General features: G+C 45.3%; 3 protein-coding genes across 4 annotated transcripts; 1 reads left to right on the top strand and 2 right to left on the bottom strand.

Moving 5' to 3' along the window:
- Positions 1–629: 629 nt before the first annotated feature.
- Positions 630–11,539, bottom strand: NEDD8 (NEDD8 ubiquitin like modifier). Its single transcript, XM_041758883.1, has 4 exons — positions 11,401–11,539; positions 1,766–1,813; positions 1,518–1,600; positions 630–993 (listed from the first exon to the last, which is right to left on the bottom strand). Exons 1-4 carry the CDS (start codon positions 11,416–11,418, stop codon positions 897–899), a joined length of 246 nt encoding a protein of 81 aa, XP_041614817.1. The 5' UTR covers positions 11,419–11,539; the 3' UTR covers positions 630–896.
- A 246-nt stretch (positions 11,540–11,785) lies between these two features.
- Positions 11,786–18,949, top strand: GMPR2 (guanosine monophosphate reductase 2). Of its 2 annotated transcripts, XM_041758881.1 has the most exons (10): positions 11,788–12,016; positions 12,393–12,513; positions 12,653–12,772; positions 15,713–15,796; positions 15,941–16,114; positions 16,876–16,957; positions 17,045–17,151; positions 17,339–17,381; positions 17,970–18,129; positions 18,331–18,949. In XM_041758881.1, the coding sequence occupies exons 2-10, from the start codon at positions 12,427–12,429 to the stop codon at positions 18,518–18,520; spliced, it is 1,047 nt and encodes a 348-aa protein (XP_041614815.1). In that variant the 5' UTR covers positions 11,788–12,016; positions 12,393–12,426; the 3' UTR covers positions 18,521–18,949. The 2 variants fall into 2 exon arrangements, with proteins under 2 accessions (XP_041614814.1, XP_041614815.1); XM_041758880.1 differs by having other exon boundaries at positions 11,786–12,016; positions 16,876–17,151.
- On the bottom strand, positions 18,939–22,103 carry TINF2 (TERF1 interacting nuclear factor 2). The gene is given in 10 exon segments (XM_041758879.1): positions 18,939–19,504; positions 19,507–19,606; positions 19,727–19,818; positions 19,925–19,992; positions 20,086–20,545; positions 20,684–20,780; positions 20,867–20,974; positions 21,058–21,159; positions 21,282–21,386; positions 21,530–22,103. Coding segments are annotated over 10 exon segments (1,401 nt in total). The 5' UTR covers positions 21,764–22,103; the 3' UTR covers positions 18,939–19,469.
- Positions 22,104–27,049: the final 4,946 nt, after the last annotated feature.

Genomic DNA, 27,049 nt, shown 5'->3' with positions numbered 1-27,049 from the left:
GCTGGCGCCACGGCCCGGGCCCGGGTCCGGCCTCTCCAGGGCACCTGCCTCCTTCTCCACTCCACCCAGCCTGGCCGCAGGGGGCTAAACCAGTGAAGCCAGGGAGAGGAGCCTTTGGCACTTTATCTTACCAATTGAGACCTAAGCGACCCAGAGCTTGTCACTCCCCAACCTCTCTCCAAATCTGCCTCTCTACAAGTATAGCACCCAGAGCCCTGAGCAGCACTCTAGCCACCACAGATGTAGTGTTCGTAAAGCCCTTGATTGAAGCCCTTCTGGAATCAGGCCCAAATGTCCAGTGGGGCTACAAAGGGAATCACTGTCCCGGTTTCTACCTCCCACATCAGTAGTATACTGGTAAATGTGCAACAACCAGTTTGCATTGTTTGCCACTTGTGGCCAATTTCAAGTTACCTGCATGAAATCACTTAGGGGATTGGGAAGAGATGCCAGTAATTAGATCTCCTGAGCTAGTAAACCCCGGTTCCAGACCACCTAGAGTGGACTTTCCTAAAGTCTGATAATCCCCACCCCAAGGGCACATTCCCCTCCATTGTCCTACTTCTTCAGAGGTGTAAATGAGTGTGAACGGGGCCCATTTCAGTCACATTTGTGCAATACAAGAAAGATTCCAGGAGGTTAGGAAATATTTTATTGACAACTAGGGACATGGCCGTAAGAGAGGGAAGCACACAGGACTGCAAACTAAAACCCAATAGCCAGCAAGGGCCCTTTGGGCCAGGAACACTGCATCCTGGGGTCCTCACCCTCTCCCACCAAACAAGACTGAGCATCCAGGAGAGGGGGCAGTGGCTCTGATATCCCACAGAGTGAGAGGATATATGGTGCCTCATTATGAGTGACAGGGTAAGGAGGTAAAATGGAGGGAGGGCCCATCACTGCCTAAGACCACCTCCTCCTCTCAGAGCCAACACCAGGTGGAGGACTGAACCACCTAGGATCTTGTAATCAGCTGCTGTCTTCTCATCATTCCTGCAGGAAGAGGGGGAAAAAAAGACCTTAGAAATACCATCTAGAACAGGATTCTCACACTGGGTTTCTTAAGTCTTTTTCCTGGTTTATGAACTCAGGTGAGAAAAAAAATTACATCTTTATTTTTACTAACCCTTAACTGACATTTGATATTTTTAATTGTGAACACAGGCAAAAAACCCACAGTGGTATTAGCAACATGAGCCACGTGTTAACAACAGAAATTATTTTCATATCATATTACAACTGTTTGCAAATATTTTGAAAATGTCAAAATTATGGTAATTAGACCCACTATTAGATCTTAATGTATTAATAAACTGCATATTATATCACAAACTTGTTTTTAGTAGTTTGAGAACTGTATCTCAATATAATTTTGTAAATCTATGTATTTTATGTCTGCAAAAATCTTATTCTGAGAAGGAATTCATAGGCTTCAAAGGATCTGAGGCTCCTCCTCCAGTATTTGCTCCCTCAACCTCATGTAAAATTGCCACACCTCATACCCATGTCAAACTCACATCTGTTTTCCACTGTAGATGAGCCGCTGCTGCTGTGGGGGGATTCCCTCTTTCTCCTCCACACGCTCCTTGATTCGCTCCACCTTTAGGAGTACAAGTAATCAGGGACTGCTAAGGGGTAGAACCATGGAAGTGGAAAGAACAAGAGCTATGCAGATAGCATGAGAGGGAAAAGGACTGAGTTCATCAGCATATCCACACAAATGTGCATGTAGGGAGACAGGCATGAAGTATTGGCCATATATTACCTTGTCTGTGGGTTCAATGTCAATCTCAATCTCCTTTCCGGTCAGCGTCTGAAACAGGCAAGTGTTTTATGAGTCCTACAGCCTAACATACAAGTTTTCTACATAAAACACCCTGCTCTGGTCTCTGGGGATCTACAGCTTCTGAGAGAAGCATGTTCGAGGCAAAGCTGCTTGAAGAATGTGACCCATACCTGTATTTATCAAACACTTTTAGGCTGTAGACAGTTTTGATAGGACAAGATGCTGTGAACCATTTTACCCCCCCCCCCATCCTCCCACCCCACCTCATTATAATCCAAGAGAATATTGGCATTCCTTTGATGAGATAGCAGTAAGAGATGTTCTAAGGACAGCATGCCTTTGAATCAGGACACTTTTGTTTCCTTATTAAAGCTAGCAATTAACATATAATTTCTCAAATTCTCAGGGACACCAGGGACCACCTCTAACCAGCTTTTTGTTGTTGTTTTTTAAAAATTTTATTCATAAAAAAAAAAAAAAAATTTTATTCATTTGAAGAAAGCGAGCAAGCACAAGCGGGGGGAGGGGCAGAGGGAGGAGAAGCAGGCTCCCCACTGAGCAGGGAGCCCAACGTGGGCTTGATCCCAGGACCCTGAGATCATGCCCTGAGATGAAGTCAGACGAGCCACCCAGGCGTCCCAGCTTTTTTTTTTTTTTTTTTAAATTTTTATTTATTTATGATAGTCACAGAGAGATAGAGAGAGAGGCAGAGACACAGGCAGAGGGAGAAGCAGGCTCCATGCACCGGGAGCCCAATGTGGGATTCGATCCCGGGTCTCCAGGATCGCGCCCTGGGCCAAAGGCAGGCGCCAAACCGCTGCGCCACCCAGGGATCCCGGCGTCCCAGCTTTTTAAGTAACACTAAAATTCAATATTCCATTCTCCTCTAACTTCTCCAGACTCCTACCTAAGTACTACATTGCAGCTCTAGTCTTGACTTCTTCCACAGGCTAAAAGCTGCTAATACATGTAATAATTACACTGATTGTATACTTTAAAATGTTGTGCTTCGGGCAGCCTCGGTGGCGCAGCAGTTTAGCGCTGCCTGCAGCCCAGGGCCTGATCCTGGAGACCCGAGATCGAGTCCCAAGTCGGGCTCTTGTATGGTACCTGCTTCTCCCTCTGCCTGTGTCTCTGCCTCTCTCTCTGTGTGTGTCTCTATGAATAAATAAATTAAAATAATAAAATGTTGTGCTTCATCTAATTTAATCTCCCATTCACCCTTGCTTTTTTTTTCATTCTTGCTCTTAAAGCTCTATCTGCACACCAGTCTACAGTAATCCAGACCACACCAGCCTGATTAGGAATATTTCTTTGTTTCTACTGTTTTCTTTGTTCCCATAAGCTCCCCCACTCTTTCCCAAATGTTCAAGGACCCTTTAGAATTGATGACTGGTTCCCAGCGCACTTTAATACCTATTGCTAGTTGTTTAAGTGTCAAACCCTCTAATTTACACTCCGACCTTCAGAAAAAAACAGAAATTCATCTTCCTAATCTAAGCACAAAGCACAGTTTGACACATAAATGATGAGTATTTGTGAAAGGGCTAAGCACACAAATGATTACATTATGACCACAGCCAACATTTAATTAACACTTTCCAACAGCCAGAAACTCCCCTAAGTGCATCAATATATTTAATCCTTGTAAGTATTCATGAGATATGTACTATCACTATTACCATTTTATAGATGAAAATGGGGCTTGGGTAAGTTAAAAAGCATGCCTATGAAATCAAAAGGAGAGTGTAGACCCAAACACACTCTCTGGTCCCAGTGCCTGTGCCCATTTTTTTTTTTTTTTTTAAAGCTCTGTACACAGTAACTGCCTGAGTCTCACTGGTCTGGTTTTGGGACCCAATGTATGCTGTGATAGGTTAAAAAAATAACATATGGTTTCTACTTATGGTATTCACATTGATCAGCATGATGACAGTACTTAGGACCTAATTTCTCAACCATGAGAATCAGTTCAGTAAAAAAAAAATTTTTTTTTAAATATTTTTTAAAGATCCAAGAGTAACTCCTTTAGATTTATTTGGGTGCAAAAGAGTAAATTACAATAGTGATTCTCAAGATTCTACCCCAACCCATGCTGGGCTGTGTGACAATTTATGGGAAAAATGACAAAAGTGAGATTTTTCATAAAAATATATTCAGGGCACCTGGGAGACTCAGTTGGCTAAGTGTTCAACTCTTGATTTGGGCTAAGGTCATGCATGATCTCAGGGTCATGAGATGGAGGCCTGAGTCAGGCTCTGTGTTCAGCTCAGAGTCGGCTTGAGATTCTCTCTCCCTTTCCTTCTGCCCCTCCCCATGTTCTCTAAAATAAAATCTTTTCTAAAAATTAAAAATAAATAAAAACTAAAAAAGTTCTGAATGACAGAAACAACATACGGTGTTTTCTTTAAGCCCTTTCGGACAAAATGAAAAGTTTGCAATTCTGTGTCATTCATAAATTATTTCACTTTATTGATCTTAATACTTTATTTTTAAAAAGATTTTATTTATTTTGAGAGTGAGAAAGAGTGCACAGTGGGGAGGGGCAGAGGAAGAAGCAGATTCCCTGCTGAGCAAGGAGCATTAAGCCGGACTCAATCCCAGGACTATGGGATCAGGACCTGAGCTGAAGACAGACACTCAACCAACCGAGCCACCCAGGTGCCCTGATCTTAATACTTTAAATGCAAGAATTCTTCAAGCAGATAATCTATTTCTAGATTAACTAACTTAAAGGAAAAACCTGAAACTTGAGCAAATATCCGAAGAAGAAAGTGTTTATTAAACAGGTTTACTGTAAACCATTAGGAACAGCCTAGTGCCTATTAATAAACTATTCAACTATGGTACAGAATGAAGTGTTTATTAGCAACAGTTTGTACACTAACACAGAAAGATCTAAAGAATGTATAATTATCATTTTCCATTTGTAGCTATATACATATGTATTTGCATAGAAGAAAGGATTAAAAGCATACATATCTCCTGTAACAGTAATTATCTTTGAGGAGAGTAGCACTGAGGAGAGGGTTTATCAAGGGTAACTTTCCCTTTATCTGCACTATTAAAATTTCTAATAAAAATATACTCCATGACATTTATAATAAACAAATACTCATTCTGATTTAAAATAAGAAATTTTAAAGAGTATTAAGTACCCTTAGAGGGGCGCCTGGGTGGCTCGGTTGGTTAAGGGTCTGCCTTTGGCTCAGTTGGTGGCCCCAGAGTCCTGGAATTGAGTCCTGCTTCCATTGTACTCCCTGCTCAGAGGGGAGTCTGCTTTTCCCTCTCCCCTTTGCCCCTTCTTCTACTCATGCGCTCTCTCAAATAAAATCCTAAAAAAAAAAAAAAAAAAGACTAAAAGAACTGCTCTCCCAAGGCTAGGATGCTTGGACCTAATGACATTAAGAAAAAAAAATTATTGGTTTGTAAAATTTAAAACTCTAAGGACTGGCCTTTGTTTCTGACTGTAGAAGCCTATATATCCAAAGAACAATCTGGCAAAGTGGTGTCCCCATAACAACACTTTCAGGAAGATAATCATGACTGTTAAAAAGTGTATCTATGACAATGGTCATTATAGCCTTTCGGTACTGAAAAATTACAATCAACCTAAATATCAAACAACTGAGGGTTAAATAAATTATGACAGAGGGAAAATCACATAATCCTCAAATAATGTGTGGAATAAGGATATAAGTCCAATTTTGTTTAAAAAAAAAAACCCCACAAAATACATATGTGTATCCATCCATATGGTTTCAAAAAAATTTGGAAAGAGGGATCCCTGGGTGGCGCAGCGGTTTGGCGCCTGCCTTTGGCCTAGGGTGCGATCCTGGAGACCCTGGATCGAGTCCCACGTTGGGCTCCTGGTGCAGGGAGCCTGCTTCTCCCTCTCTCTCTCTCTCTCTCTCTCTCTCTCGCGCTCTCTCTCTCTCTCTGTGTGACTATCATAAATAAATTAAAATTTTAAAGATGTTAAAAAAATAAATAAAATCTTTAAAAAAAATTTGGAAAGATAATATTCATGAATGTTTTTATCTTGAGTTGTGAGATTATGGATGCTTTTAATTGTATCACTTGTGCATTTCTGTATTTTTCATTTTTTTTAATATCATGGATACATTGTAATGAGAAAAATATTATTTTTAGAACAATGTCCTTGATGAGAGTATAAGAAAATGATTCTGTAAAGCAGCACTGTCCAAGAGATGTAAATGTAACGCAAACCACACATACAATTTTAAATATACTAGCAGTCACATTTTTAAAAGGTCAAATTAACTTTAATATTCTTAAACCCAATATATTCAAAATATTATCAATTCAACGTATAACATAATATATTTTGCATTCTTCTGTTCTAACCAAATGTTCAAATTTCTGTGTGCTTTTCATACTTGCAAGCATGTCTCAATTCAGATGGTAAATTTTCATCTGAAACACCTGATCTATATTTAAATTTATTAATTTACAATTAAAAAAGTAGATTTACATACCTAACTTGTTCTGAGCATACTTAAGTTTTTCACTGACTAAATAAAGTCTCAGGCTTTATATTTATATAAGTAAAATTAAATACAAAAAAAAAATAGGTAACTCAGTCAGTCTCACTAGCAACTTGTCAAGAAGCGCTCAATAGCCCATGTGACTAATAGGTACTGTTAGAGCATTCCAGCTAATATGAGAAGTAACAATAAAATTAGACACCCCCATTTTGTAATCACCAAAGAATTGTAACAGACCTAGGCAATGACTAACATCATAGAATGCAAAACAAGTTGACAGAATTCCATACCATACCACCGTCTATAAATTATTCTCACAAGAACACATACAAAAGACAAATCAAGCTTCTAGATGTTATTACCAATCAACAGGAAATACTGAAGGAATATATATTAAAAATCAACACGGGAAGAGCGGCCTGGGTGGTTCAGTCGGTTGAGCATCCGACTCTTCATTTCAGCTCAGGTCATGTTTTCAGGGTCTTGAGGTGGAACCCTACCTCAGGCTCCCTGCTCAGCAGGGAGTCCGCTTGGGATTGTGAGTGCTTGCTCCCGCTCTCTTTCTCTTGCTCTCTAAAAATAAGTCGGGAGGCCTGGTGGCTCAGCAGTTGAGCGTTTGCTGGAGTTCTGGGATCAAGTCCCTCACTGGGCTCTCTGCATGGAGCCTGCTTCTCTTCCCTCTTTTATAAATAAAAAATAATAATAAATAAATAAATCTATCTTTAAAAACAAAAAAGTCAGCATAGGAATGTAATCAGCAAAATCCAAACTGTGGGAGACTCTATCGCACCACCTAGTTTATTCAGCAAAAAGGGGAAAAAGGGGGAATTACAGGTTTTTTGAAAAACACTTAAGATCCCTATCAACCAAATGCAACATATGGATCTTAGTTGGACTCACATTCAAACTGTACAAAACAAATAAGAGAATGGGATACATTTGAGGATAGTGAGAACTCACTTAATCTTTTAGATGTGATAATTATAGTTAATTTAGAAAAAAGTCCTTTTTTTTACATATAAATACTAAATAAATACAAATAACACATGCTATGCTATTTGGGATTTGCTTCTTAAAACATCAGGTAAGAAAAAAAAAAACATCAGGTAAGGAAAGTTAGTGAATATAATTAAGATTGGCCATGAGGTGATAGTTTTTGAAGCTGGATATGAGATGCTTTATATCCTCCGCTCTCTTGTTGTATATGTTTGAAATTGTACATAATTAAAATTCAAAGAATTGGACAATTTTAAAAGACATTCTTGATATGTCTTAGTGCGTTTCTTCCCCCATATCTGGTCACTGTGACTTTGGAATACATTCAATGCTGTTTAGCAAGTCAATGATGAACCTAAACCCAACATACTGCTTTAGGCACCAGAGGGGATATAAAAGAAATTAAGTGATCCAGCTCTTGCCAACAATCTTTCTCTTTTTTTTTTTTTTTTAAGATTTTAATGTATTTATTTGACAAAGCACAAGCAGCAGGGAGCTAGCGGCAGGCAGAGGGAGAGGGAAAAACAGGCTCCCTGCTGAGCAGAGAGCCCAACATGGGGCTTGATCCAGAGACCCTGGGAGCATGACCTGAGCAGAAGGCATTTAACCAAGTGAGTCACCCAGGTGCCCACCAACAATCTTTTCCAAGTAAAGATTTACAACCAAGAAACGGTGAGACATACAATGAATAGAACCAGTATAAAAGGAAACGCCATATTGAATATTACTATCCAAACACAAGGTATAATGCCAAAGTGCTATGTTGGGTGAAATCACATCAGTTTACATCTGAATGAAGGGCTCCTGGGTGGCTTAGTCGGTTAAGTGTCTGCCTTTGGCTCAGGTCAGGACCTCAAGGTCCTGGGATTGAGCCCAGCCTCAGGTTCACCACTCAGCAGGTAGGGTTGCTTTCTCTTCCCCCCTCTGCTCCTCCCTATGCTCTCCCTCAAATGAATAAAACCTTAAAAAAAAAAAAAAAAAAAAAGCCGGAATGAAATTAACATTTCACACCTAGTTTAATAGCTAAAATAAAAAGGACATGACTAAAAATTAGCTAGGATATAAAGGAGCTGGAATGCTTATTCACTGCGAATGGGAATGTAAAATGGTACAACCCCTTAGAGAACTGTTTGGCAGTATGTTTTAAATTTACATAGATTTACCACACGACTCAGTAATTTCCTTAACAGGTATATACCCAAAGTAAATGAAAATATATGTCTACAAAAGAACTTGTATAACAATAGAAGCCGTCTTCATAACAGCCAGAAACAGGAAACAACTCAAATGTCCATCTACAGGAGAATGGCTAAACAAATTGTGATAGTCAATCAATGTAATACTACACAGTAAGAAGGAACTACACAGATACGACAACAGACACAATGCTGAAAGAAACTAGACATAAAATTACATACCCTATAACTCCATTTATATGAAATTCAAAAACAAGCAAAACTAACCTATGGGATTTTCACAGGGTATGGGTGAAAATGTTCTAGATCCTGATGCAGGATGTGGGGTCAAGGAGTACTAAAATAAAAAATATTATTTAAAGAAGGGGCATCTGAATGGGTCAGTTGGTTAAGCGTCTGCCTTCAGAACAGGTCATGATCCCAGGATCCTGGCTCAGTGGGGAGTTGGCTTCTCCCCCTCCCCCCACTTTTGCATGCGCTTGCAAATAAATAAGAAAAGAAAAAAAGAAAAAAATTTAAAGATTTTATTTATTTATTCATGAGAGACACAGAGAGAGAGAGAGAGAGAGAGAGACACGCAGAGGGAGAAGCAGGCTCTACACAGGGAGTCTGATGTGGGACTCGATCCCAGAACCACAGGATCATGCCCTTGGGCCAAAGGCAGGTGCTAAACTGCTGAGCCACAAGAGAAAGAAATTTACAGAAGACCTGTACACTGATTTTTTTTTTTTGTATGCCATGTTTCAGCTTAGACTCTGAACTTTAGAGTCTACATAGTAGGAGATACATAGTAGGAAAACCTGGTTGGAAGTATTACAGAGAAATAAAGACATCAATTAATGAAACCCTAGACCAGAATAAGGGTAATGGGAATGGAAAGAAAGTCAAGTAAAAAAGAAGTTCTCAAAGGAAAAATTAGGTTCTGTAAGCGAACAATGACTCTAAAGAATTGGGTTCCAGATACCTGGTAGATTGACAATATCAGTATGAGATGAGTATTGGAAAGATGGCCTAAGGCTGAAGATGATGTCTTTAATTTCTCAGAGATGAGACATCAAGAGAAGACAAATCAGGAGAGATTTTGTTGTAAAGGACTGCAGAAAGAGATATGGGAAAAATTAGCTACATGGAGACGACAGTTGAAGAATTCACAAAGGAACTGTGCTAATAAAAACCTATAGTAAAAAAAAAAAACCTATAGTAAAGAAGAGCTAACTAATTGCTTTCGTTTGCATTTAACCTATTTTTTAAAATGCAGTTAACAAAAAAGATGAAGGACACAGAAACCTGTTTGTGGAGGCACAAAGAAAAGTGTTTCAGGAAAGGAGACTTATAATTGTAGAGAAATACTAAACAAAAAATGGATTCAAAGAGACAAAATCTAGTAGTAGTCCCCAGACAAGCAGCACCAGCATCACCCAAGAGCATGTTAGAAATACAGACTCTCAAGGCTCACCGCAGACCCACGGAATTAGAATCAGCATAACAAAATCCCCAGGTGATTCTTGTGCACGTTTAAAGTGAAAAACCCAACCAGAACGCAATGGTTTTTTTTAAAGTGCAGGTCTCAATCCATCAGTGAGTTATGAAATCTACCTAGAATGGAACTGGAAATATCAGAGCATAACCACATATGGTAAGTTTTTTGTGTTTGTACGGGACATTAGTAAGATTTTCTTAGTGTAGGTAGGTTGAGATTTTTAGAAGTTTACAAAACCCTGAACATGACTAATAACCTCTAAGAGGATGTGAGAATCCATATTCAAAAGCATTCTAGTGTTTCTCAGACTTCGACAGTGACTCACACTAAGAATTACATACAGGCTAATAACACAAACGTGTTTCATATATATTGAACATATACATATATATAACGAGAACAAAAATTTCACAAAACAATATCCTGATATTTCTATTTTCTTTCTTTTAATGTTGCTTGAGACCCACTGAATTGATCTTGCAATTAGTGACTTTTAGTCTAATCAAAGTTTGAAAAACCATGATTTTTAACACGCTCTTTGGCCTCAATCCCCAGCTAAGAAATGAGTTGGAAAGACTGAAGAGGTTAAGAATGGCTGTTAAGCATGGTAAATATACTAAAGAGCTGATGACAGACTTACTCTGCAGTAAAAAGGTCAAACTAATGTTGCACTGCGTCAATTTTTAGTTTCTCTCTCGGTCTGTAGGTACGAAAGAAGCAATAGCAGATAGGACTAATGAGAGTCCGGAATTGGTGAAGAATCACGCGAGAGATAGAGATGTAAGAAACGCTACTAGTACCAAGAACCAGGGCACGGATAACTAACCTGCCTCAGTCAAGGAAGTGAGGCTGGTCCAGGAGGCCCGGCTCAGAAAGGCAGGTGCTGACTGAACACACTCCCAGCTTTGGTTCCTGAAGGCCGGCTGAGACACCGCACATTGGCGACAGCCAGCAAAGGCTTACAGTCTAGCTCCTGAGAGGCCCTCGGTTCCCCAGGCTAACGTTTTTGTGCCGTGCTTGGAAGCAGTTGCGTTAGGGGCTGGGAGAAGCAGGTAAGAAGGGCAATGCAGAATGGAGATTACAGCTTATTCCTAGAATCCGAGAAGGCGAGCCAGGCTGCTGCTTGGCCTTCTCTATGACCGTGGGGGTTCTAGGAGAGCGAGACCCCAGACAAAGGCGGCCTCCATCTGGGTCATGGCACAGTCCTGGTGAGAAAGCAGGACCCGACCCGGTATTCGGGGGGGGGGGGGGGGTCCCCAGCCCTCAAAGCCCTCTTGGGGGGGGCTACTTCCCATCACCCCTCGCGCGGAACCCTGAGGCTGTCAGCACCCTCCAGGCTCGGGAAAGGCGTGGTTTTCCTTCCCTGCTTCTCCCGCAAGGCACAGCGGCCAGCCCAGTACCACAGCGTCTTGGCAAGGCTGGAGGTGCTCCCACCTTCACTTTAATTAGCATCTTCTTCCCAGTTTGGAGCTGCACACAGATAATTTGCTGCTTCCACCGCTGCGGTCGCCGCTGCCGCTCCCCAGCAATCCGCCTGTGGAAGTCACTTCTGCTTCCGGGTCACTGTCTGGCTCCACCCCTTCCCTTCCTTCCCCCCCGCCCCCAACTTCTTTCCACCGGGTTCCCGAAAAGCTCAGGAATGTTCCCACGTTTCGTTTTAGTGGTGTCGTAAATAAAAAGAAGGCGGCGGTTTAGTTACAGCAGAGATGACGTCTCCGCGACTCTTAGAGTCCCTAGCGAGCCGGGGCTTGGAAAGCGGGGTCGAAACGAACTACCTCTCCCATCATGCCAGGGGACAGCTCCACCCGCTCCACCCTGGGAGTCGTAGTCTTCCGCCCCTCGGATCCAACTGCAAGCTCGGTGTGTGAACCCTGTTACCCAGAAGACCGCGCACTGCCGCTGCCGAAACCGGGATTCTCCAATTAATCCTTACCGCCCGCAATTAGCGGAACGTGTTGGCACGGCCCACAACGCTCCGCGGGGCTGCACGAGGCTAGTTGCTAAGCAAGGGCTACTGTGGTCAACCGCCGGCTGGGCACGGCGACAGGAAGTGAGTACCCCTATTCCGGAAACTAATTGTGGGAATACGCCCTCTACTCCTACTCACCCCCAAATCATCCTCTTACCCCGAATTGGTCTTTGAAAGGGTAGAAGGAAGAGTAGTGGGGGCAAGGAATGCACATTTTTGGGGTCATTCACGACTCCCTCCTAATTCTCCCCAACAAATAGTACCTGGGACGGAAATACCACGGGTACTTGCAACCAAAGACAGATCAGAGGTGATAGACTGGAGGGACCATGCCTCAGCGAATGCCCTGATCTTCCATAATTTAAGCGAGGAGAAAGATGAGCCATGCCATTAGCATTAAGGCCTATGGGGAGATTGGTTCAGATCCCCCCCACACCTGACTTTTCTTGCTTTCCAGTTTTCAGATCTGTTGCTACCCCAAGGTCCCCACCATGCCTCACATCGACAGTGACATCAAACTGGACTTCAAGGATGTCTTGTTGAGGCCCAAACGCAGTACCCTTAAGTCTCGAAGTGAGGTGAGCCTGCTTTTCTAGTTGCACTGTCTTGACCCCAAGCTCCTGGTATGCCAGGACTGAGAATGATTCCTGGTTCTTGTCCTCCTACAATACTCGTTTATTTGATGGATGAAATGCTGTTTCCTGTTCATATCTGCAGGTGGATCTCACAAGATCCTTTTCATTTCGGAACTCAAAGCAGGTGTACACTGGGATCCCCATCATTGCTGCCAACATGGATACTGTGGGCACCTTTGAGATGGCCAAGGTTCTCTGTAAGGTAGGACTTCCCTTATGTAGGTTCCTCACTGATGACCAGTTGTGTGGGCCGACTGCAGAGGTATTTGCATCCCCACCCCCATCCCAAGTCAGCTATCTGGCAAGTAAGTTAGGATGCTCCAATTTACTTTTATCCATTTTATCCATTTTATCCAATACTGATGCCCTTTATCTGGTAAGCTCAAAGGCACATGTGAATTAATAAAATTCAAAGCTAAGTTTTGCCCCATTTTTCTGATACATAAACATAACTTTTCCTTTTCTCCTGTCCAGCAGTTTACATACCCTGCCAACTTTTCCCACCTCCCAGATCATCCCCTCCAAATCACATTCATCCCTCCAGTTAACACTGTTGTTTAGGACACAAAATATCCACTGTTTTAGTCAGAAACTAAATACAGTTTGAGTGTTCAAAAATTCGTAGCTAGAAGATCCTAGAGAAGAAGCAGCTATTAATTTTCTTTCATGTCTACTATCCTTTTTCAATTTTTATTATTTTTAAATCTTCCTCTTTAAGTCTTAGGTTTCTGGGAGTTGCTGGGATGTGCCCAAAACGGAATGTGTTTTTCTTATGTACAGGTTATTGTTCACTTTGAAAATAGAAGATGCTGCTCCTGTCAGTAATATTACCTGCCTCTATACTTGTAGCTGAGAAGGTAGATAGATACTGTGGGCACTCAAAGAACATATGCATTCTTCTGGTTAATCCATGTAGCCCTCATTGTTGGATTCTGCTGCTGCTTAAGGCTCTGTTAGCCTTAAGGACTTCATCATCCTTTCTCTCTTTTTGATCGCTGTAAGTTTTTGTGGAATGTCTGTTGTCACTTCTCTGAGGTTGATAGTTATACAGTTTTAGTACTTTATTGCTGTTGCAATTCACTAGCTGCTTAGGAATCTTCTTGTCCATTGTCCACCTGCTCTGCCCAGTAGAGTTGAGGAATAGTGAATCTGACTTCAGCATTAACAAACGTGCTGGAATAATACGTGGACTTTGTGGGGACTGTCTTAATGCTTTGAGACTGGCTTTCAGTACTGCTGATGAATGCTAAAAAAAAAAAAAGATTTTAGAGGTATGGCCAAATTTCACAGTAATAATAAGGTTGGATATAAATATTTTTTTCTAGATCTCTTGCTTGGTATGTAATTGGATGTGCTCATCATGTCTCCAAGGTCTACTGACCTCGTGATTTTTTTTGTGTGTGTATCAGCATATTGATGGCAGAGCGTTGCTGAGAAAGCAAATTCAGTACCAGCTTTAGCTAGGTAGTGTTGATGAGTACAGCAATAGCACTTCCTTACTCCTAGCTGATACTTGACTTCCTTGGATTTGTCATTTGGAAGACTTGAGCTATCTCTGTCAACCGCTCTCTTGTCTATTTGCATGCCTGCACTTTTAAACCACAAGCACTAGTGGGATGCCTGGGTGGCTCAGTGGTTGAGCATCTGCCTTTGGCTCAGGGTGTGATCCCAGGGTCTAGCGGTTTGGGAACAAATTATTATTCATGAGAGACACACAGAGAGGCAGAGACACAGGCAGAGAGAGAAGCAGGCTCCATGCAGGGAGCCCGACATGGGACTTGATCCCAGGACTCCAGGACCACGCCCTGGGCCGAAGGCAGATGCCCAACCGCTGAGCCATCCAGGGATCCCCAATAAATAAAATCTTTTTAAAAATAATAATAAAAATAAAGCACAAGCACTGGGGTGCCTGGCTGGCTGGCTCAGTCAGTGGAGCATGTAACTCTTGATCTTAGGGTTGTGAGTTCATACCCCACCTTGGGTGTAGAGATTACTTAAGAATAAAATCTTTATTTTTTATTTTTAAATATTTCATTTAAAATTTTCATTCATTAACAGTGGCCTTTGAGTGCCTTTCTCAAAGTACTGGGATATTGTTTTGCAATTTGTTGACCTAGAGAATACAAATCTGGTGAATTAATTGTATCCTTGAACTTTGTTGACTTAAGTACATGGAATGAAATGGACGTTTTAGGTTGTCCATGTCTCCAAAAAAATTTGTCCTTTACCCCAGTGGACATGGAGAAAGAATAGGGTAGCACCTTATTGGCTCCATTAAGGCCTTATTTTTTGTGAGCATTTAGACTCACTGAATTACTGCCAGTAAATGAACCAGAAGATACCAAATAGGTTAGTTCAATACTGGGTTACCATAGGGGGAGGGGCTGAATCAGTGCAAGCAGACATTGGCTCCATCCAACCTCTTCATGGTTCTTTCTTGTCTGCTGCTTGTCCCACTGCACCAACAGCTTGCCTTTGTTACTTTTTTTTTTTCTTAAGATTTGAGAGCGAGCGAGCGAGCATGAGTGGGAGAGACATAGGGAGAATCTCAAGCAGACTTTGTGCTGAGCAGAGAACCCAACATGGGCTTAATCTCATGACCCTGAGATCATGACCTGAGCTGAAAACCAAGTCAGATGCTTAACCAACTGTGCCACCTAGATGCCCCTTTATCACCATTTAAAATTTTTTTAAATTTATTTTTTAAAGATTTTATTTATTCATGAGAGAGAGAAGCAGAGGGAGAAGCAGGCTCCACACAGGGAGCCTGACGTGGGACTCGATCCCGGGTCTCCAGGATCATGCCCTGGGCTGAAGGTGGCGCTAAACCGCTGGGCCACCCGGGCTGCCCTCTTTGTTACCTTTTAAATCAGAAGCCCTGTATGTGCCGATAGGTAAAATCCAATCCAGATGACTTAGTACTTAGTGTTGGACAAGCATTGGCTTATGGTATAAAGCCCTACTGGTATTTGTAGGGAGAATAATAGTTAAACTAAAATTCCAGCACAACCAGCAGTTTCTTCAAGTTGTTTTCCAAATTTCAGTCTATTTCTCCTCAAATAGAATACTGTATAGGCCTATTTCTAGCAAAAGAGATGCTAGTGAAGTTCTCTCCTTTTTGATGGCTCTTTCTTCTCCCCAGTTCTCCCTCTTCACAGCTGTCCATAAACACTACAGCCTCCAGCAGTGGAAAGAATTTGCTAGCCAGAATCCTGACTGTCTTGAGGTAATGCTGGTCCTTTCCTGATCCCTTCCTTATCCCAGTTTTCCAAGCATCTCTTTTTGGCTTCCTGGGGATGAACCCTCACCTTCCCCTGCTGGCTGCTCACTGGGTCATTTGTGACACGCAGTGGCGCTGTTTTCTTCATAGCATTTAGCTGCCAGCTCAGGCACAGGCTCTTCGGACTTTGAGCAGCTGGAACAGATCCTGGAAGCTATTCCCCAGGTGAAATATATATGCCTGGACGTGGCAAACGGCTACTCTGAACACTTTGTTGAGTTTGTAAAGGATGTGCGGAAGCGCTTCCCCGAACACACTATCATGGTATGTTTCTGTTACCCTGTAGTTGGTACATTCCTCCTTTTACTCCTTCCTGACACTCCCATTTTGTTACATCAGTTCATTTCTCCTGTGCTGCATTACCATTTTCCTAGTCTACTGAATCATGTCACTGGGTGATAACCCATGGTTCCATGCTTAAAATGTTTAGATTGGTTAGTGCAGTTATCTCTGTCCCTCAACACATGCCTTGTACGTATCTATGATATATATTCATCTGCCTACTGAAGTGGACATGTACTAAAATCATATTAAAGGGGTTGCATGGAAGAGTTTTATTTTTTTTACAAGCTTAGGGGACTGATGACAAGGCCTCGTTTTCTCCACAACCTCAAGGGGTCTCTCTGTACTGTCCATACAAAGTAAATACAGCTATGAACATAGGTATTTAGCTTACATTACTATGTCTTTTCCTTTCTCTGAAGTCAGAGATTTTATGGCATAACAGCATAAGGACAGGGTATGTTTGGGTCTCTTGGAAAGAACAGGGAGATAATCTACCGTAAGTCAGCTCTGCTCTTGGTCCAGTTGGGCTCCAGCTTTACCCCTAGTGCAACAGTGACACTGGCCACTCACCCCCTTACCTCAGCTTGGGAAGCAGTCCTTTCCCAGTAGAGGGAACCTAGGTACCCTTCTTTGTAATAATGTTGGAAGGTTATGGTTCAGGCTTGGCGTGTATGAGAGCACACAACCTCCCCTCTCATTTTTAACCCTCAGAGTGCCCTGTTTCGATTGCTTTGTCTCAGGCAGGGAATGTAGTAACAGGAGAGATGGTGGAAGAGCTGATCCTATCTGGGGCTGATATCATCAAAGTAGGAATCGGACCAGGTAAGGTGGCTCACTGGGTGCCAAAGGCTACCTGTCTGGTGTCAAACGCCTGTGAACACTTCACCATTCTCATTGCATTCTTCTCAGGCTCTGTGTGCACCACCCGGAAGAAAACTGGAGTGGGGTACCCACAGCTCAGTGCAGTGATGGAGTGTGCAGATGCTGCTCATGGCCTCAAGGGCCACATCATTTCAGTAAGGCCCAAGGGCAGGGTAGGGTACAAGGCTGCCAAACATCTTCTTTTCTGCGTGGTATGGAAGCTGTGGTAGCGGTGGCTCAGGAGTCCTGGGTTCCTGTCAGCTTTGAGGTGGGCTGCAGGGACATTGTTCAGAATGCTTGGGAAATCCATGTTGTCTCTTCCTAGTGGTCCTTACTTTGCAGGATGGAGGCTGCAGCTGTCCTGGGGATGTGGCCAAGGCTTTCGGTAAGGATGTTGGGAGAGCACGGAGGGAGAGTCCTGTAGAAGAGGATAAGTCACCTCTGAGGGTCAAGGATCAGGCTTGGGGAGGCCGAGAAAGCCATTCAAATTCTCTCACAATATGAACCAGTAACCCTGAAGCTATAGTGTCATCTGGGGCAAGCCAGCAAGAGAAATCCTGAGACTCTGATAGAGACTGCCCAAGTGCAGGCCAGGTCCATCTGTAATATCCCCGGACTGTTGGACTAAAGTTAGAAACCTTTGCCCCTGGAGGACACTTGAAGCAAGTCTTATTTGGCTGCACATAGTGAAAAGAAACAAAATGGCAAAAGGAGCAAAAACAACAACAACGACAACAGAAGCCAGGGAGGGAATCTCCAGATTCCTTTTCAATTCTTGGAGAAATCAGGCCCACTGAGGAGTAGAGGCCAGAGCAGACCAGGCTTATGTGGGTTGTGTGTCAGCTAGGGAAACAAAACCAGTAACATGTTAGACTCATTGACAGGACTGAGAATTTGGTGAGTTGCTTCTGAGGGTGGGCATGTGGGCACCCGGACCAGATTCAGTTCTTTTCCCCCTTCTTGATGCTGGCAGGGGCAGGAGCTGACTTTGTGATGCTGGGCGGCATGCTGGCTGGGCACAGTGAATCAGGTGGTGAGCTCATTGAGAGAGATGGCAAGAAGTACAAGCTCTTTTATGGGATGAGTTCTGAAATGGCCATGAAGAAGTATGCTGGGGGAGTGGCTGAGTACAGGTATGTGCAGAGGTCCAGGAGCTGAGGGTTCCTATAAAGTGTGACCAAGAGGGTGGTGGCAGAAGTCCTGGCTGCTGGGAGGTGCACGGTACGATTCTTGGAGGAAAAGCAGTGAACTGGGGTAAATGCCAGAGACCAGGGAAGAGCCATTGGGCTTATGAATCCAAAAGGAAAAGGTAAGAAAGTTTTTCCTCCTCTAAGGGCCTCAGAGGGAAAGACGGTGGAGGTGCCCTTTAAAGGGGATGTGGAACATACCATCCGAGACATCCTTGGAGGCATCCGCTCCACATGTACCTACGTGGGAGCAGCTAAACTGAAGGAGTTGAGCCGGAGAACCACCTTCATCCGGGTCACCCAGCAGGTGAATCCAATCTTCAGTGATGAGAGCTAGACCTGAGCAGCTGTGCCCTCTCAAGGCACTAGCACCTCCCAAGTGGGTTCCTCACCCATCCGAACTACTATGGCTATTTATCACTCAGTCATTTCCTGTTGTCTCACTGCTGAGGGCTCCTGCAGTAATTCTGTCCTCTGTACACACATAATGCCCAGGGCACACACTGGGGAGGAAGCGAGGCAGCCAAGCTAAGAAAATGAAGACAGTCAAATGCACACTGGGGACCCAGCATCCTGAAGATTATTAAAAGGAAAAGATGCTGGTTCCTACCTAGGTGTTTAATATGGCTTTGATCTGGAAGAGTTAGGCTCTTGAAATCATGTTTTGGTAATGAGCTTCATTAAATAGGATCTTTGAATACCTAAAAAGCTCAGAAGTGTTGATGCATTTTAAATATCTCAATAAAGAGACCTCAGTGACTTTAAAGAGATTCTGAATCTTTCTGCACAAGCCTCGCATCTGAGTGGTGTTCCAGGGCAAATAGAAGCAGAGTTGGCATAGTAGAGTCAAGGACAGGAAGCACATTTTCCATGTAGTATCTCCATCCTAGTGCCACCACTCCCGGGTAATCTGGCGGCATGAGAGTTTACAAAGTACATCCTGGCATCATGACACACAGCTATTTCTAGCATAGCAAAGGGAAATTTCTCTATCAACCCTTCTTGGCACACGTGAACAACATTTTCCAGGGGGAAGTGCTAAGGCAAAGGGATTCCTCCAGCCTTGGTGAGGCCAATTCTAAGGAATGACCTATACTAACTTGGTAAGAGCCTTCACTGCCCTCCCTCACACCAAGACCATGTTTAACAAATCCAAATTTAGATTAACAAGGATTACAGAGTTTTTAGCAAGGCAGGTACCACGCTTGGGGCTTCCACTTTATTCCCACTAAACTGTGTATAGAGCTGAGGAAAGAGACCGGCAGGGTGCAGAGGGAATTCTCATCCTATCCTAAGTGTCTGGACTTGTCCCTGTGGTCATGGAAGGGACAGACATGGCACTGGGGCCAGAAGCGGGGAGGTATTCATAGAAGGTGGGAATCAAGGTGTCAAACTTTGTCTTCTGATAGTCTTCCAGAGACTCCTGCAGAGAAGGGAGCAGGCAGATACTATCATCATCTCAGTCCCTGAGCCCTCCATATTTTGGTGGGTTTCTCTGGTTCTGCTCAGGCCCTTCCCCAGCTTTCTGTGCTTTCCTACTCACCCTTCCTTCCTTCTGGACATTTTCTTCTTCGTCAGAGTCCAAAACCAAGTCCCCTATGGTAATGACAGAGCTGCACAGAGATGGAGGACACACTGTAGGAAGGAAACCAGAGTCAAAGCACCCTTCTAGGGGGACAGACCCTCAGGAGTCCCCAAGAGAGGAGACTGTCTGACCCAGTCCTGACTCAGGATACTTACCCTGGTTTCCTGGCCCTAGGAGGGGACAGTGAAAGTCTCAGGGGGTCCACTGGGCAGACCAAACAATTCCTGCAGGGGGAGCAAGCAAAGAAGAGAGGAGAGGTGAGGGGAAAGCAGGCAAAGAATGTGCTGCTGGTAGGGAGAAGCAACTGTTCCACTCACTCTTCTTGCTCTGAAGCCAACAGGTCAACTGGGTTCTTCAGAATCCTTTCCCCCAGGATTGGGGACAGATTCTTAGACTTTCCAGTGGAAGCTGCTCTCGTGCCCACAGCACCTGCTGGATCTGCCATTTGCATCCCATGTTTTTCCTTGTTCTCCAGCTCAGATAGGACTTGGGATGGTGAACCCAGATTCCTAAAAGGGAACAGCATGACTGTGGGGCGCTCCTTATGGCCTCCCTTAGTGGATGCCCATCGGGACTGGATTTTTCGCTGGCCCAGAGGGGCCAGATTAAAGTGGCAGCCAGCTATAGGTACTGGGCGCTTCCTTGAGGCTGGTTCCTGAGGAAGGTATGGGCCAGGCCTGGCTTTTGGCAAAGGATGGTGAAGTGCCAGTTTTGGTTGCTGAGGAGGACTCTGCTCCGTGGGCTCTGTCATGCTCACTGAGTCAGTAATGGAGGACTCTGGAAAAGAAAATGAAGCTCTTTAGGACAGAAACACAATTCAGTCTGGTTTCTTATGCCTCAGGTCCATGTAACCTTCCCAAGAGCCCATCTCAAAAGGTTTCAGGCCAAACAATCCACCCTCAAGTTCCCTGGTACCTGAAAGTGGCCACCCCATGTCCACACCATATTGGCTCAAGGCAAAAGAAGAGGTGATAGAAACTCCAGGCTGCATCCAACTCAGCACATCCTGAAGCTGTGGGCAGAGGGAGAGAGGCATGAAGACCACAGTCCTTGATACAACCATCCCACACACTGCCCTTCTTTTTGCCCCAGGAAAACCTGCTGTGTTTGCAGTGCAGGCAGTGCTTTTTCTAGCTGACACAAGTATTCAAAAAACAGCTTTTCCATGGCAGCCAGAAATGGTTCCCCATACTCTTGTTCAAGTTCCTGCAGTGGGGAGAAAAGGAGGTCAGAGGAGGATTAGGAAAATCAACCGCAAAATAGCTTCCAAACCAGCCAGCCAGTCTCACCTGCAGCTTGGAAGCCAAGTCCACTGGGGCCTCTGCTAGTTGCTTCACCTGTTGGCAAAACGTCTCCTGTGCCTCCGAGATCTTCCTCAGATCCTGCTTTGTCTGTTGAGCGTAATGACAAGCAGTCAGTCTAGGGTCAGCGGGACCCAGTGGCCGGAAGGAGAATCAACATCGTGGCACCCAGTGTTAACTGGGGAATAAGGCTTGTCCCAGGGATTACTCACAGCTTTGGGGTCCCGCACTACATGTCCAGACTCTGGGAAATGATGATGCAGGGCATTCAGAACCTGGGCCCACGGCCGGCCCTGCAGGATCAACTCCACCACTACCTGTGAAGGGGACTAAATTCACAACCTGCGCCTTGGGCCCAGCTGCCCTTTTCCAACCAGTCCCAACCCCTAGTGGTCGGACCCCATCAGGTCCGCTCGCACCCCGCCCTTTTCTGTCTTCCAGCTCCTACTGGCTCCGATACCTTGGCGTTTAGGCCCATACACAGGCGTTCGTGGTGGCGGTAGCGAACCAAACCGGGGGCGGCAGCGCGCAGTGACCGCAGGAACTGTAACACCCGCGGGAAGTGCTCCACGCAGCGCCCCCGCACGACTTGCCAGCTGGCGGCGGCGGCGAAGCGCAGAGCGGCGGGACCGGCCCCCGGGGGCGTGGCCGCGGCCGCGGGCTCCGCCCCCGGAGCGGTCCCTCTGGCTGCCATCCTCCGCGCGAGGCTTCGCGACTCCTCCTACGGGCGAAGCTTCCGGTGCCTCTCAGTGGCTGGGCTCCGGCGGTCCGCACCGGGAAGCTCGCGATCCGCCGCCTCCCATGGGGCGCCCGAGTCCTGGAGGCCTTCAGCGCGCGCGGGCGGCTGAGAGGAGAGGAGAGGAGGAGCTGGCCGGCCCCAGGGCCCCGGGTCTCTTGGCCGCGCCGCCGCCCCCTCGCGTCCGAGGGCTACCCCGCTTCCGGCTCTGCCGCAGTTTCCCTGCCCCGGAAAAGGGCGGCAACGGAGAGCCAATGGGCCAGCGGGCGGGGAGACGCGGCCTGGCGTCATAAGGCTACGCCTCCACAGCGGGCGTCGGCCTGGCCGGGCCGCCCCGCCCCCGCCCCGCCCCGCCCCGCGCCGCGCCGCCGTCTGAGCCACTGCGGTTCCGTTCCTGGAATGGAGCCTCCTGGCGGCGTCTGCTTCCACTAAGAATGCAACTGTTCCTTTCACGAAACAGGAGAGGGCGCCCGCCTTTCAGAAATGAGGTACTTGGGGCCCCTGGGTGCTCAGCGGTTGAGCGTCTGCCTTTAGCTCAGGGCCTGACCCCAGATTTCCCGGATCGGGTCCCGCCTCGGGCTCCCTGCATGGAGCCTGCTTCTCCTCCTCCCTCTGCCTCTAGTTCAGTGTCTCTCACGAATGAATAAATACAATCTTAAAAAAAAAAATGAGGTACAGAGTTTGAGAAAATAAAGAAGGTGGTTAACTTGGTGTTTTTTTTTTAAGATTTATTTATTTATTTATCATAGATCGAGAGAGAGAGAGAGAGAGAGAGAGAGAGAGAGAGAGGTAGAGACACAGGCAGAGGGAGAAGCAGGCTCCATGCACCGGGAGCCCGACGTGGGACTCGATCCCGGGGCTCCAGGATCGCGCCCTGGGCCGAAGGCAGGTGCTCAACCGCTGAGCCACCCAGGGATCCTCCAAACTTGGTTTTCTCTGGATGATGGGACTGTAGGTAATCTTTTGTGCTCTTTCTGTTTGATAGCTTGTAGTTTTAAAATTAAAAAAGTTTCCCTTTTCAGATTTTTGTTGTGTGCTTACCCCAGCTAGTCCCTTGATGTGCCTGACTCACTCCTCTCCTTGTCACCCGTCCTGGTGCGTCTCCTTATTTTCATCACCAAGAATAGAACCTGGCACACAGTGTGTATTCTTTAAATGTGGATTGAATGAATTACCTTCCCTGACTACCTTCCAGGGATATAGAGGAACTACCCTCGTCTCGGACCATTTCCTTTCCTAGAGGTAGCACCTCCAGGATCCCTCCTTGACTCACCCTAGATGGGTCTTAGGTGAGCCACAGGGGCTGCTGGGCTGAGAACCGGATGTTACCTTCCCTCCTAACTTCTGCTCTTCCTCCTGGGCTCTGTATTTCTGTGCCCGCTGCCACTCCTGGCCTGTGAGTGAGAAACCCAGACCACAGCCCTTAACTCCGTCCTCCCCCCTCTCCACATCCAATCCATCAGCAAGTGCTACTTCCTATGCAATCTCCCAACCCACCCCGTTTTCATCCTCACTGCCTCTGTCCTGTTTCAGGTTTTCCTGTCTCTCACCCTCCCACCTACAGCCCAACTCCTTTCTAATTTCTTTTCCACATTGCTTTCATCACGAATCTTGTGCAATGCAAAACTGAGCACATCATTCCTACCTGAAAGCTCTAAGTTTCAAAAGAAAGCCCAAAATCTGAAACAGGGCAAAAGGGTTTTGAACTTGGCCGAGCTTCTCTTCATCCATATCCCTTGCCACTTTGCACTTACGCACCTACGTGCCAGACCTCAGCAAACAGGTTTCATTTTCCAAATATACCATGTTGCCTTACATTTCTATGCCTTGCACATACTAGATGATTCCTCTGTCCTTCTTGCCTCTTGGACTTGACTCTTATCTTTTGTGGTTGATAACCACTTCCATGAAGTCCATCATAGTTTTCTTCTCGGGGTCCTCAGTACATCTTTTTATCACCACCACTGTTGCAGAACCTTTTTTTGTAAGGTTGTAAGGATTAAATAAATTAGTAAATGTAAAGCACTTGGAACAGTGCCTGGCCCATAGTAAGTACTACATATGCGTTGTATTTTCAATGTTTTTTTTTTTTTTAAGATTTTATTTATTTATTCATGAGAGACACAGAGAAGCAGAGACATAGGCAGAGGGAGAAGCAGGCTCCATGCAAGGAGCCCGATGCGGGACTTGATCCCCGGACCCCAGGATCATGCCCTGTGCGGAAGGCAGGTGCTCAACCGCTGAGCCACCCAGGTGTCCCTGTATTTTCAGTGTTTACATGTCTGTCACCCCCACTGAGTGGGAAACTCCAGGGAAGAGCTGGTTCCTTTTTGTACATGCAGCATCTTGTTTGTGTGTTTACTGCTAACACAACCAGCTCCTTTTTTAGCCTTCTTTCTCCTGTCTTAGGAGCCCCTTGTCTTGAAGCCTTGTTACATTCATAGGTTCAAAAAGACAAGTGGTCAGTCAGAGCTTAGAACTTTGGCCAGGTAATCTCATGGCTGCTGCGGGCGCAAGAAGGGTCTTGGGAGGGAGAACATGGGAAAAGTCCAGCTAAGAAGAAAAATAGAAGGTGGTTGTCCTCAATCCTTATATGCATAGGAGCCGACCCTTTGGGAGCTTGTTAAAACAGACTTCTTGGCCTCTGTTCCAGGGATTCTGGTTTGTGAGGCACCCAGAAATCTGAATTATTAACATCTCAGTTGATTTGAATGTAAGTGGTCTAGGGACTATGCTGGAAGAACCCTGAGCTAAGGGAACAGTTTCAGTCAGACCAAAACGAATCCTCCAAGTCACCCAAAGGAAAATTGACTGTGTGTCTCTGAGCATCACCTTCCCCTGCAGTTTCCTCTCTCTGGGGAGGGACCCCTGTCCCTCCATCCCTGGATGGCACCCAATCGGTGCTGCTCTACAAACCTGAAACCTGGGGCTTCTCCTACTACTGCTCCTCTCCGCCCTCCACCCTGCCACATCCTGTCCTTCCCCAAGTTCTGTGAACTCTGTCTCCTAGATGTTCCACCAAGCTTTCTACTTCTGTCCCCAGCACTACCGCTCTGGCCCCAACTACCATCTTGGGCATAAATGACTATGATTGCCTTCCAGTCTGGGTCTCTGCATCCACACCAACCCAGCTCTGATCTATTCTTGATACTACAAGCCCAGCAATCTATCCAAAACACAATCTGGTCATGTCACCTCCAATTCCTCAAAGCTTTCAAAGGCTTCCCACTGGTCTAAGGCAGACAGAGATCCTTAATCTGGCCTATGAGGCCCCACAAGGTGTGGCCTGTGCCCCTCAACTCCAGCTCCTACACTCTGCCCTTTGCTCTCTCTGCCTTAGCCACATCATCTTTCAGTCTTGTTTACTCTTCCAGACAGACTTTCTCCCACCACAGGATCTTTGCACAGGCTATTCCTTCTGTCTGCAGTGATCTCTTCCCTTTCCTCTGCCTAGATATCCTCCAAGGTCACCTATTTAGGGAAAGCTTTCCTAACCACCACTACCAGGCCAGGTCACATGCCTCTACTGTAAACTTCAGAGCTATTTACCCTACTTTATTTCATGTAGTTATTCTGTTTCTTTCGCAGACTGCAAGCTTCCATAGGGCAAGAACTAGCATTGTCCTGTGCTTCAGCACTTAGTCCATTGCTTGGCACACATCACTGAATATTAGTTAAATGGGCAAAGGGATAGGTCCATTAGCCACTGCCATGGCTGGATCCTGCCAGTCAGTCTCTCCTGCAAAATTTTGGTCCAACTGTGGACAAATACACCCTTTCCAGGGTGGACCTTAGAACAACTGAAGGTAGCCATTATTTTTAACATGTAAAATAAAAAATTTAAAAAAACTTTATTTAAAAGAAAGTGCAACCACTATGATCCATAAATCTAGGAAACATTTGTAAGTCACATCTCATGCATTTTTGCCTTTATATTTGTAATTAGCTCCACCTGGCTTATCATCAGGAAAATAAAAATCTTTGGTGTTTTTATTTCTTTCAGAATTTCCCAAGCACTGCGTCCAAAAGGGCCAGCCTTCCAGCTTCCATGCTTATTTGGCGGAGAGCTCTGCTGTCCACAGGGCCTGCTATACTTCTTCCACCCACTTCATGTCCTCTTAGAAAATCAACCACAAAGGTTGGTACATGAGCTGCCAGGCTTCGACACCCAGGTCCAGCCTTTGCTCCCTGAGCCAAGGGGCTGCAGGAGCTTCTAGCATTAGCCATAGGCTTGGCCAAATCAAACCCACTTGGCGGGGGTTCAGGGACCCTCAAGCCTAGGATGGTCCCCTTCCGTCCTGTCAGGCCTCAGTTGAAGCTACCAGAGTCCACACTAGTGACACCAACTTTAAATCTTGGGGTAGAAGGAATTAAAGAGAATACTGGTTCTTTACACTCAGGAAACCCTGGGCTACTGATGCAAAGAATATACCACCTCCCTAGTGATCAACTTTGTATACCAGGTGTCCCAGGAGAACCGAAACAGGTCACCAAGACTCTCAGACAATGACTGCTTCATCAGTCCAGCAGCCCCAACCAAGAGGGCAACTCTAGTGAATTTCTTAAAACCAAAACTATCTTCTGTTTATTTAGAAAGAAAAAGGGAGGGTGCCCAGGTGGCTCAGTTGGTTGAACATTTGACTCTTCTTTTTTTTTTTTTAAGACTTTATTTATTTGTGGGGTACCTGGGTGGCTCAGTGGTTGAGCGTCTGCCTTTGGCTCAGGTTGTGATCCCGGGGTCCTAGGTTCGAGTTCCACATCAGGCTTCCTGCACGGAGCCTGCTTCTCCCTCTGTCTGTGTCTGCCTCTCTCTCTCTGTGTGTCTCTCATGAAGAAAGAAAAGAAAGAAAAGAAAGAAAGAAAGAAAGAAGAAAGAAAGGAAGAAGGAAGAAAGAAAGAAGTATTTATTTGCAAGAGAGAGAGAGAGAGCACAAGCACGGAGAGGGGCAGAGGTGGAGGGAGAGGCAGGCTCCTCACTGAGCTGTAAGCCTAACAGGGGGCTCCATCCCAGGACCCTGGGATCATGACCTGAACCAAAGGCAGACGCTCAACCACTGAGCCACCCAGGTGCCCCGAGCTGTCGCCTTTAAATTGTAAGAAGCAGACATCTCTTTTTTTTTTTTTAAGATTATTTATTTATTCATGAGAGACACAGAGAGAGAGGCAGAGACACAGGCAGAGGGAGAAGCAGACTCCATGCAGGAAGCCCGATATGGGACTTGATCCAGGACTCCAGGATCACAC

This window comes from Vulpes lagopus, chromosome 6 (genome assembly GCF_018345385.1).
Source record: "Vulpes lagopus strain Blue_001 chromosome 6, ASM1834538v1, whole genome shotgun sequence".
In the NCBI taxonomy this organism is placed as follows: domain Eukaryota; kingdom Metazoa; phylum Chordata; class Mammalia; order Carnivora; family Canidae; genus Vulpes; species Vulpes lagopus.
This window is presented reverse-complemented; position numbering and strand designations above follow the sequence as displayed.